We start from the raw sequence: 13,008 nt of genomic DNA, 5'->3' as shown, positions 1-13,008 counted from the left end.
ATGGCAGGAGGTTTAACATACTAACTTTTCTATAATGCTTGACAACTAAAAATATGGTTAAAATCAACACTTTGATGTAATGTCCAAACACTGTCCTTTTTTTGATAATAAATGTATTCTGTGTTTTATTTCTTTCTTTCACACTTTTCTTCCACTTCAGAATTCAAAGCAGCTTAATAATAGAAACGATCAAAACAGTAGCAGAATAAAAAATAGAAGTATAAAATTATTAGAAAGATTAGACAATAGCAAATTCTAGTTCATCAGTTATTTTATCAATTAAACTAATTAACACTACTCTGTATCAAATCCAAAGAGGTTTAACACTTCCTCCTCATTTATAAAAATAGAGAAAAGCTGAATACTATTTCACATTTTATGGAAACAAGTACTGTGGAAAGCTGAGAAAATATTTACATGCAAGAAAAAAGAATGAAAATCGAAGGGAACAGGAAATACAAAAATATTTTTTAAGAAAGACCCAGCTGACAATGGGGACAATTATAGAACAATTAGCTTAGTATCTTTTATGAACAAGTTATATTTCAGATTCTATGGCAGCGTTTGATTTGCTCCCCAGAGACAAGCGATGACTGAAACTGAGTAATGTCATTGTTGATAAAAGACTGCTCCATCTTAGTCTCTGAAAAGAAGTCTACACAAAAGAGTCAGTTATTGGATGGTCAAACTCCAGAACAGGTAAAGAGTATTAAATACCTTGGGTTACTGTTCTATACAGTATTTCTTGGACCACATATAGACTCCATGATGTCCAGAAAGTGAATACAAGTGAGAGAGGCATTACGAAGGGTGAGCTCTCTCACACAATTAAGTTGCAGAGCTCAGCTCTTCCATGGAGTTCTACTGTGGTGATAGTCATCTGAGAACTGGGTCAAAATACATTCAAAAAAACTTATTGGAGTCCCTACAAATACCCTGCCTCATTAATAGGAGGGGTCTTTCACTCTCTTCCAGAGTGTGTTAATTGTTTGTTACCTGTGGATTCACAGGGAAGAAAAGCCATTTGGCTCAAGCCACACCAAGAGAATCCAAAGATCTCCAAGGAGAGTTGCATACTCTATTTTTGCAGTCAGCAAATGGGAAGCAGACTAGTGACTAAACCAGGGACCTAAAATGATCTAAATCCATCCCCTTTTCAAATTCCTAATTATCTGATTTTTATTTTATCTGTCGTAAATGTGAAACAGGGGTGCAAGATCTACTACCATTAAAATATAAGAGAGAAATGAAAGAGGTAGATATAAAATAAGCTTGTTTAAGTTTTATGCAAATCCATAACTGCAACTTCTGAACTCTATGGAACCATTCCATCCTGATATTTAAATTTATATTTTATTTGTATTTATATTACATTTATATTGTATTTAAATCCTGATATTTGAATTTAAATTTCACCTACTAATGGGTGGCTTCAATTATCCTCACATAGAGGATAATTCCAGGCATGACGAAGAGGTAAAATGTCTAAATATCCTTAAATACTGTGCCACAGATTAGCTGGTCATGGAACCAACCAGAGGGAAGTCAGCCCTGAACTTAATTTTAAGTGGCACGCAGACACACAGAAGCTGTGCTTTTGAACCAGCCGGGAAAAGTGACCACAGTACAAACAAATTCAACATATATGCAAGTGGACAACTGCCAAGAAAATCAAACACAGTCACGTTTAACTCCAGAAATGGAAACTTCCTCTTTTAGCAAAAAGAATTTAAGCAGACAACAAAGGATACATAAATAAAATAAAAGACTGAGCAGTACGTTGCTAAAAATAAAATAAACAACGACAAAAATCTTTAAATACATGAGTAGCAGGAGACTGGCCAGGGAGCCGGCTGGATCATAGGATGAAAAGAGTTAAAGTTGTGCAAAAGGAGGAGAAGCAGACTGAGGAAAAACTGAATGGCTTACAATGCATCTGTCTTTACAATGGAAGATAAAGGGCGACTCCATACACCTGAACTTTTAAAGAAACTGAGGAACTGAGGCAAATTGTAGAGACAAGAGACAAAGTTCTTGTACTTCTGGCCAATGAGCCAAACCATTTCCTCCAAACCAGGCATACCTGTTAAACAGCTGATGCGACTGGGCGATAGGCAGGGTTCAATTCTGCTGAGCGCTGCTTTGCCAGCATGTTCCCTGTGGGCAAAATGTTGGCAAAGAAGAGCCTTTCCCCCAAACTCGTGAGTCAACCTGACTGACAGGTGGGTGGTCCCAAACATCTGTCAAAGTTAGCCGGGCGAGGTGGGGAAGATAACTATCTGGCCTGCTGAGCCAAAAGGGTTCCCCATCCCTGCTCTAGGCCTTACTGGCAAAGTAAAAACTATCATAACATATTGTCTTATCAAATCTTGTGCTGAAGTCTTGTTTGGCCACTATGAGAACAGGATACTGGACTAGGTGAGCCGTTGGCCTGATCCTGCAGGCTCTTCTTATATCACCAAGTCCAGATGGCATCTACCTGAGAGCATTTAAGAACTCAAATGTGGAATCGCATATCTGACATTATCTGACATTTAGAAGACATCTGAAGGCAGCCCTGTTCAGGGAAGTTTTTAACATGTGACATTTTAATGTATTTTTTATCTTTGTTGGAAGCCGCCCAGAGTGGCTGGGGAAACCCAGCCAGGTGGCGCATTATCATCATCATCATCATCTTGCCTTACCTTTTTTTATTAACATAAAATAAACAAGTGGTGGGTCCTTTTGCATTATCATTATATTACACCACATTTCTAATATAACAGCTTTGTTTTATTACTGGAATGGCTCGTAAGAAGGGGACAGCAGAACAGAGTATGTTACAATAAAAAGATCTATGGATTTTGCTGGTTTTTAATCTAGCTCTTTCTGTTCTACTATCTATACATAATCCACACCCTTTAAACACACTGAGGATCTTGGGGGGGGGATGGCAGCAGTGTCTTTCTCCAGTTTGTTCACCTCTGTTAGACTACTTACTAAATTTGAAGCAATTTTATTACATCTGGGTCATTGGGGCAGAGGACTGGAATCTGCTCTTTATAAGGAACTGCCCAGGGAAAAGGTGAAGGCTATGAAGCCTCAGTCAGAGCAGACAGGAAGGCCAAGTGAGGAGTAGGCTGCATTAATCCAGCTTCTGAACTAAGAACTGTGTACTGTAAGAGTTACAGGCAACAGTCACGCTAATGGGGTGCTATTACAAACGCAAGTGCTAAAGAGATTTCAATTAATTTATTGTCCAAACACATGCCAGGACATGTCAAGCAGAAGCTATTCATCAGAAGAGAATCAACAAAGCTATTTCTGCTCAGTATCTAAAACAGTCCTTGTCATTTTTGGTTTTTTTATCAGTACTTCCAAAATATTGCAAGAATCAGCCTTTCTAGTTTTTTGGCACTTTGCTATATAAGCTGGAAACCCACTGGAGATGGCAAATGGAAGCCATTTTGGCATATGGGTTGCATACCTATATAAGTAATAAAATTGTAAGAATGTCATCATGCTGCAGTTCATGGGGCCACCACTGAGTAGTGCTGCAAACTACAGCATGATGACCAACTAGACCAGTGGTGTCAAAGCTTTTTTCTAAGAGGGCCAGATTTGATGAAGTGAAGGGCCGTGAAGGCCGACCAAAGTTGTTAACCTTTTTTATTATTTTACCCCAGGAAAAACTGCCACAGGGGCCGGATTAAACTGACCAACGGGATGGATTAGGCCCCCGAAACGGACTTTGGACATGCCTGAACTAGACTCTCAAAGCTACTGGGCCATCACAGCAGCTCGGAGGCAGAGGAGGAGGAAGACAGAGGCAGGACATCCCTGGCCCAGGCCAATGAGTGTATTGGCATGCCAGACAAGTAGACTGGCTAAGCCAGCCTTCAGCTTCACAACTGCAGCAGACTGAGATGGAAAAGGGAGAGCAGCCCTGCACCGCTCCTTTCAGATTGGAGCTTGAAAGAATCAGTGTTGGGCTTAATTTTCCAGCCTTCCCATACACCCTTTGTTGCTGCCACTGCTTGCAAAATTAAGGGGAACGAAGGAGATAAAGTCTCCTCTTCCCTCCCCAACATGGCTGCCGCCACCACAGAAGTTGCTGTGATAAAGAGAAGTTTGTATTTTAAAATGCAGCGGGGGGGGGGGCTACATAAAAGTTTGGTAAGGTGTATAGGGAGGGGGAAAGGGGTTGGCAGGTGGGAGATGGGCTGGAAAGCAGGGGTAGTAACCCCTAGCAACCTAACAGAATCATAGAATTGTAGAGTTGGAAAGGACCAGAAGGGTCACCTGGCCCAACCGTCTGCATAAATAAAAACATACGAGTATCATCTGTACACTTCCCTCACCATGTGCAATACCCCTTGAAAAAAGTATTCTATGAAATCTCATGTAGATACAACAGCATGTCTAAATCAACCCTCACTCAGACAAGCCTGCACTTCCTTTCAAGAAGAGGGCAGTCGTATGGTACACCTGAGCGTCCCCTTTGCAGTAGCAGCGCTCTCCCCAGCCAAGTGTCTCCATTGTCAAGGAGCTCTCCGGAGCAACATTGCACAATGTGCAAGAGGCCGCCATTAGAAAGAAACAAAGGGCATTAGCAGACCCATTTCTACCACTGAACATCTAAACCTGATTGCTGCCCTATGCCTGATGTAACAACCAAGCAACCAACCGTCTAGGTTATCATTTCATTTTACCTACCTTCACAAATATCATTGGGAGTGTCTGCTTGGCCCGACTATAGTGTCTGGCAACTCTGTATACTGTTTCAGGAACATAGTCCAGAACCAAATTAAGGTATACCTCATCTTTCTGGAAATGGGAAAAAGGAAAAAGACAGGGATGAAAGAAGAAAGATTATATGAAACCAGAAGTATGGTATTTTTTATGGCGCTTTTTACAGGAGGGAAACCATATATTTTTTTAACACAATCTTGTTTACATCCATAGACTATATACCAGTAAATGCATTAACTTTTGTAGCACAAGACAACCATGTCTGTAAATGCCATATCATGCGGATTACATTTTTTCAGTGCAAATGAGGCCAGGCAAGTAGTAGGATTACTCTGACCCATATTTCAACCCCTTGAAAAAGGTATTCATCTGTTTAAAAGGAACTGTATTTAAAACATATGCAAGTATATGGTTACATGGTATCTTCAAGTACTAGTAACAGATTGAAGGGCAGGCTTTCTGGACGATGTGTTTATGAGAACTAGGTACCATGAAGCATGGCATGGGAAGACTGGAAAGAAGAAACCGATAAATTTAGAAACTGCAAAATGTGTCCTAAATGAGGCACGTGGTTGTAACAGTTCCTTCCCAATGAGTGCCATTTGCAATTGTATTTTGCACATTTGAGATTTTACAGGGTACAGTTAAAATACTGCCTCTGTACTCATGCGTTCCAAATGATCAGCATGTAGTAGCAGAAGGCAGGGTGGGGCACTGGTGCTCCAGCCTCCGATGTCACTGTTGCCTACTGGGAGGGTGAGAGGGAGGGGGCAGCCAGCAGCAAAGATGGCGTGGAGCAAAAGCGCTGACAGAAGTGGTGGGTTGCCTTTGCTGGGCATGTCTTGCCCCCCCCCCCCGCCCCACGTCGCAGTATGCAGCAACGATGTGGGCAACCAAAGATCAGATAAGCACTACTGCCCCACCCTGCCACACGCTACAGCTCCTGACCAGAGTCTCTCTAACCAATTATTCATCTGATTTAGCTTCTCTATATCTTTCTCTTCCTCTCTTTATAAAAGATTCTATTAATGTGGTCTCCCTGTCCAGAAGAGGGTGCTGAAGATGCCAGCTCAAGTTCTCATTAAATTCCTCCTCCTTGCCACTGTTGGTTCACTCATCCACCTTCTGACTTTGAGGGCTACTTTTGTAGGATGGTGACAAGAATGAGGAGGAGGAGGATGCACAACTGCCCAAAGTTTGCCAGCAACTGCTGATTCCACTACTCAGCTGCTACCATCTCACAAACCCAAATGATTTGCTTCCTGCACGCCTCTCAAAACGTACCTTCTCTCCGCTGGAGTAAAAGAAATAGCGCAATCTGACAATGTTACAATGATCGAGCTTTCTCATGATTTGAAGCTCTCGATTCTGAAAAAGAGAATAATATTTGGCAGATATTACAAAGGCACACAATCTTTGCATTAATTTATTTATATACTGCTCACTTGTCAAAATGGCTTCTAAATGGTTTGCAAGTATACAGCCAAGTATAAAAATATATTATTAACAGTAATATAATTTTATCGAAACATTTAGAATGACACGTTTAAAGACAATTAAAATAGAGTAACAGTTAAAACTGAAATTACAACAAATAGATCAAGCCAGGAATTGAGGGTAATGCTTCTCTAGACAGGTGGGTCTTCACGAGTCAGCCGTATGCCAGTGAAGCTCCTCATATTTCAGCAGGGAGATTAATTTCATATGTAAGAGTTTAAACTCATTTGTTTTGTTATAAATTATCTCTCATTAAAACACAATCGTTTATTTACAATATTTATATACTTCCCAATAACCAAGTTTTTCTGGACAGTTAACTGTAAAAACCGAAAACTTCAAGAAGTAAAATATAAACATGAAAAATGAGACAGAACCAAACAGAATATTACATTAGTGCAAAGAATTTTACACACACTAAAATAATTAAGACTAAATGGTCTGGGGAACTAAAATGGTATTTCTCTGGCACTGAACAGACCCCCCAAGTAAGTGTCAAGTGATGGTATCTGATGAAGGCATTCCACAACTGGGGTGTGGCTACTAAAAAGGAATTCTTTCTAGTAACTGCCCACTGCACTCCATTTGTCAAACTACGTTAGTATGTGGAAGGCATGAGGAAAGGATTCAAGAACATTTCGGCATAGCTAACCTATATTTTGCTTTTCAGAAAGTTCATGGATCTTAGACAGTGTCACACACCATTGTGCATAATTCATCTAATTTTGCACTTTAATTCACTACACAAGTAAGGCTATACCTGAAACTAGCATTGACTCTGGGACAGTAAAACTCAGTCTACAATCTCTGTCATTCTCTAGTTCAGGGCTCTACCACTGGGGGGGGGGCTGAGGGCACATTTGAAAATCTAAGGAAAGTTCACCACAGTCAAGCACCAATTTTACAGAAAAGACTGGTGTACTCAGGGACCCCCACCACCATCACAGAAAAAAATACAACAGGCCAAATCCATGGAACAAGCAAACAACCCCAACCAAAACACACAAATAAAATTTAAAAACTGAAGGGGCACAAGGCTTTGGTGGGCACCACGATACCTTTGAGTATCTATCTAGGGACCCCAGCTTTAGTTTGGGGGCAGATAGGCAAGTTAAAGCTATTTCTAAAGCCTTAAAGCCCAGCATTAGAGGACTCTTTCCTGCTCCAAAGCAATATCCTTACTTCCAAATTCAAAAGCAAAAAGATGTCTCTTGACATAAAAAGATTACCGTATTTTTTGCTCTATAAGACTCACTTTTCCCCTCCTAAAATGTAAGGGGAAATGTGTGCGCGTCTTATGGAGCGAATGCAGACTGCGCAGCTATCCCAGAAGCCAGAACAGCAAGAGGGATTGCTGCTGTCACTGCACAGCGATCCCTCTTGCTGTTCTGGCTTCTGAGATTCAGAATATTTTTTTTCTTGTTTTTCTCCTCCAAAAACTAGGTGCGTCTTGTGGTCTGGTGCGTCTTATAGAGCGAAAAATACAGTGCTTGCTACTTATTTTTCAGGCTGTTTCTCTGCACCAGCTCATCCTTCCATTTCAGAGACCTATTACTCTCTCTTAGCCCATTTAAACTAGTTATAGCTAATTAACATTTCAGACGGTTAAAAAAGAAGTACCTTCACAAAGCCCACTTCCAGGAACAACCTGGACCTGAGCAAAAGTATCAGTCAGAAGAACATTCCACACTACCTCCATTTATAAAAAATATTCATATGTGTTTGGTAGACAATCAAATGGACACAACTAGGTCAATTCCAATTAAATCAAGCTGGTTCCTCAATATCCTCTTGGTACTCCATGCAACAACACATTTACTTGAGTCTGCATGTACGCTGGTCATCAGATGAAACTTTCGGAACCCATATTAGAGAGCCAGAATAGTAAAATAGCTATTAGAATGTTCATTTGGGCCTCAGGAGAACCTAGGTTCAAATCCCTGCTTAACTATGAAGGTAGCTCAGTAGCTTTGAACAAGTCATTATCATGCAGATTAGCCTACTTCATATGGCTGTACAAGGATAAAATGAGAATAATTCCATGTATCCCACTTCCCTGATCTCTTTCAACAAATAATTTTCAAATCCACTTCAAGGCCAAATTACATGTAACATTAAACACATCTTTCTATCTAGCCTACAGGATTGGTTTTTTAAACGCAAACTTCAAAGCCAAGGAAGGCTGATAATTAACAGGATCAGAGCAGAAACCAAGAAGGGATTTCCTCCTCCGTTGCAGTTCCAAAGAAAACATCTCTCCTGAACCTGGTACCATATTTTTCGCTCCATAAGACACACCTGACCATAAGACACACCTAGTTTTTAGAGGAGGAAAACAAGGGGGGGGAAATTCTGAGTGAACAGTGGATGTATGATTTTTGTGGTTCATGTGGCCACAGACATCATATGTAATCTGATGGTGAATTTGGGGTGACCCAATGCAAAAATCCAGAGGATCCATGTGGATCCGTGCTTTGTAACCACATTTTTGCGCCACTGTGGCCCCATGAAACAGTGGATGCATTTTTTTTTTGGTGCCGGCTGTAGCCATGGACATGCTATGTGATCTGATAGTGAATTTGGGGTGATGCGACACAAAAATCCTGAGGATCCACGAGCTTTTACCTCCCCCCTCCCAGGCAGCCTCCTTTATTGTTAGCGTCCCTTATCTCCCTTCTGATCGCTCAGCTGCTCAGTGGCTTCGTTTCAACACCCCCTTCCCTCTTGTTTGCCTTAGCATCTCTTCCTTAGCTGGAGCAGTTTTTTGCTCCTCCTTTTCTTCTAATTTCTCTCCTCATTGCTTGTTTTAGTATTCCTGTCTCCTCTCCTTGAAAGTTCGCAGTCTTTACCTCCCCCCTCCCTGGCAGCCTCCTTTACCTGCAGCCTTATCTCCCTCCCGGTCGCTTGCCGATCAGCTGCTCAGCAGCTTCCTTTCAACACCCCCTTCCCTCTTTCTAAAAAAAAAAAAAAAGCACGATCTGCTTTTCGCCCCTGGGCAATGCGGCTCCAGGGACCACGCATTCGCTCCATAAGACGCAGACATTTCCCCTTACTTTTTAGGAGGAAAAAAGTGTGTCTTATGGAGCGAAAAATATGGTCTTTGCTTTGGAGGTTGTTGGGTCAAGCAAGGAGAGGAGGCGGACCTCAAAACCCTCCACCCTCCACAATAAAACCCTACACCACCCCACAATAAAATACAAAACAGTCTCTTCTTGCTTGGAGTTAATTTTAATTTTGATTGCTCATATTACATTGCAGAGCCTGATTCCCTCCCACTGAATCTTTGTGTCCCTCCTTTACTTCAGGAAGTGACCAAAACTCTTCCAGATCCCCCACACCAATGAAGCTTATTTTCTAATAAGTGAAGGGTTAAGGACATAGCGAATCCCAAACTTTGGTCTCCTGTTTGTAGGTGTATGAGTTGTCCAAGTCCTTACTTCTGTCACTCAGGGTGCCTGGGGAAAGCACTGAGTTGTAAGCCAAAGCCCAGGTTCCCTTTGTCCATTCACGCTCTTTTGGCCAGTTAATAGCTGGTTCTGATCCCTTTCTAAGGACCAGGTGAGCTATAAGGGGTCGGGAACTTTGACTGAAACCACCATCTTTTTCTTGCCCCTTCCCTGTGCAGCAGTATCACCAGAAATTTAAATGCCTCCATGTTGCTTCACTCTGCCTCATGGGGTTCATCCCCGTTATTGACTTGGATGGAGGCTGATCTGCTCAGCAGAGGTGTACTGCACCAGCAGTGTGGTTCATAAGCAGTTGAGTGACTCAGCTGCTTCTATGTAAAGCCAGATCCTCATCTATCCCTGGGAAGCAGTGACAGGGGGAAATCTCCCACTGGCTCAATGTATTATTACTTGGTAGTTGGTCTGAAGGCTGGCATAAGGAACTGGCATAGTTAGGGAGCTGTTGAGTCCTTTAGCCACTGCTGATCAGAGATGCTGGAGCAATCTCCAATTTCTCGATGGGAGAAGTGTCTGGTGGCAACAGATAAAAAGACTGGGCACAATAGAATCACATTCTGCTGGTTCATCCAGACACCCTCCCAGCAAGAAATAGACTGCCCCAGGGGAAATCTCCAACTACCCATGGGTGAGCATGCCTAAAGGAAGCAGTGCAACCTTAATATATCGGAATAATTTGAAGTTTTAAAAATGCAATGACTAAGAAAGTAGTTTTCTTTCCACCTGATTATTGAGATGTCATCACATCACTACAAGGTCAAAAGAAATGCATTACAGTTCAAAGGCAGAATTTCCAGCTTCCTTCCTATATATCCTGGACAAAAATACAATCATAAGACTACAGTGTCAATGCTCACAATATACTCCCTAGGGAAACATCATTCATCAAGGACTGACTCATAAGAACAGAATAAATAGTAGCTTGAATGTTCTTAACTTTTCTTACTTCTTACCTTAAACCTCTTGTCTTGCAGAACTTTCTTAATGGCAACCAGTTCTCCTGAATCACAGAGTTTGGCTTGATATACAACACCAAAAGATCCATTTCCAATCACTTTGGTGTCTGTGTAACTAACTTCTTGAGGCCTGTCTGGACCCTGTCCAGGAGTTGCTACCACTGTGGTCACTTTGCTGCCATCTTTGTCTCCTGGAACATACAAAAAGTGAGACAGTTAATATGGAAAAATCTATTACAAAAGAAAATATCACACAAGGTATATGTCCATATAGAAAACTGTGTTATGAGAGATAGCTTTTTAATATGCATTTCCTTATAAAAAAAGAGTAATCCAACTACTTATTTGTTCCACAATATATATACAATATATATAATATATAATGTATATTGTTTTTGCCGTTTCCTATTTTCATAAGATGGAGAAATATAAGCTGACATATTTATTATTGCTTATACTGTTCCAATGAATATTGATCTACTGATTTTACTGAAACTACTGCAATAAATCTTGAGTATCTGGCTAAAACCTGTAAAGTGCTATTCAGGTGAGACTGCCAGTGAACTTCCTGATAAAAAAAGGACATTGCTGTGTGTCAGGGAACTGTCATCTGAGACGAAGGAGGTGAAAGGGCTCATGGAGGGTGAGAGAGACCACTCAGCGGAGGAGGGGACCAGCAGGGGGAGAAGTGGAGTTACAAGGGAAAGTGAGTCGGAGGGAGAGCTCAGAGATACTTCAAGCGGGAACAGTGGAGAGGTTTCAGGACCTCCCGTAGGCACACCCACTCCTCGGCGGAAACTGTCACGCCGAGAGTCCAGAAGACGCGTTTCCGTCAAGGAGCTTTTATGCTGGAAGAAGTTCCGTAAACGCCCACTGTCCGATTCAACGAGCGATTGATGGAGCCATGCTTAAGGAGCTCCATCACAGACAGAGGTTTGGGAACTTAGCCAAGCTCTGAGGGATCAGGATTTTACGCACAAGCAGCTCACCATCCCATCACAGCAATCGGACAGTCCCTGAAAGCAGCTTGTGCAGAGAGGCATCATGAGCAACCCAGCTGGAGCCGGAGGAGCAGCAGGAGCTGGAGAAGGTCCAACTCTGGAAGAAAGGTGCAGAGTTTTGGAACTCCAGCTAGCAATGCAAACGGCGAGGCTAGAAGAAAGGAGGGCGCAGGATGCAGAAAAGGCAAAAGGCGCTACACTAGCAAGAAAGATGCCAGGAATGGTGCAGAAGTTTGGGGGGGACCCCAGGAACTACCAAGCCTTTAGGACAGAGATGCAGTATGCTCTTGAACTGCAGTTTAACGACTTTCCCGATGAGGCATCGCGAGTGGCGTTTGTGATTGGCCATCTCGAAGGGGGGGCGAGAGACTGGGTCCGGCCCCTGATGGCAGGGAATAGTGACATGCTGAAGGACGCGAGGAAGTTTTTTCGCGCCATGGATTTGATGTTTTCCAGCGAGATTGAACAGGGACTGGTGCGCAGACAATTGATGGCTTGCAAACAGGGGAGCCGATCGGTTCGTGAGTACTGGACTGAGTTTACAATGTTGATACATAAATTGGGGTGGGACCTATCGGCGGAACCCATTCAAATGCTCTTTGAAGAGGGGCTTTCTTCGGCGGTGAAAGACGAACTTTCCCGGGCGCCCAGGGCGGAGTCTATGGACCAGCTGACCAAATCAGCGTTGACCATTGGAGCGCGCCAGGAGGCAAGAGCCTTGGAGAAGCGGGAGGGGAAAGGAGAGCGTTGGAGGGATTTCCGCATTCCAGAGATTCCAGAACCCAGTTTCCCGCCCGGAGAGCCGATGGAAGTTGGAACAGCGCGCGCGCGCGCAGTTTCAAATCCCAGTGAAGGGAGGAAGAAGGAGGGAAAGAGCGCCAAGAAATGTTACCTCTGCCAGCAGCCAGGTCACTTTGCCAGAGTCTGCCCACAAAGAAAGGAATGGCAAGGGATGGCGGGAGCTGTTGGGGGGAAGGAGGAGGAAGTCCAGGAGCCAGTAAAAGCCAACGCCTGTCTGCCGCTGTCAGGGCACTGCAGACAGGCCAAGGAGCAGTAAAAGTGCCCACTCCGGAACCTCCAAGACCAGCTCTAGTAATAGAGGTGCTGCTAGAGCTGGCAAACGGATACCCACTAAAGACCAAGGCGCTGTTGGACTCAGGCAGCTCCTGTAATTTTATGAGCAAGGAGTTTGCAGCTGAACACCAGATACAGACACTCCCTTTAAGCAACCCCCTGCAGGTCACCACGATCGATGGGAGGGAGCTGTTGGGGGGAGAAGTTAGCCTACAGACCGTCCCAATGGTTATGAGGGTGGCAAGGCACACTGAAAGGATAGCATTCAATGTAGCCACCCTGGGA

At 43.0% G+C, this 13,008-nt stretch overlaps 1 protein-coding gene across 2 annotated transcripts in view; it reads right to left on the bottom strand.

Moving 5' to 3' along the window:
* Nucleotides 1-13,008, bottom strand: part of GSK3B (glycogen synthase kinase 3 beta) — a 67,907-nt gene that overhangs the window by 30,268 nt on the left and 24,631 nt on the right. For both annotated transcript variants that reach the window (XM_083593669.1, XM_083593670.1), the window contains exons 2-4: nt 10,646-10,839; nt 6,016-6,099; nt 4,696-4,806 (exon numbers count right to left, since the gene is read on the bottom strand). In XM_083593669.1, coding sequence (XP_083449795.1) covers nt 4,696-4,806; nt 6,016-6,099; nt 10,646-10,839 — 389 coding nt within the window. The remainder of the gene's footprint in view (nt 1-4,695; nt 4,807-6,015; nt 6,100-10,645; nt 10,840-13,008) is intronic.

This window comes from Podarcis filfolensis (genome assembly GCF_964270895.1).
Source record: "Podarcis filfolensis genome assembly, chromosome: 17".
Classification (NCBI taxonomy): Eukaryota; Metazoa; Chordata; class Lepidosauria; order Squamata; family Lacertidae; genus Podarcis; species Podarcis filfolensis.
This window is presented reverse-complemented; position numbering and strand designations above follow the sequence as displayed.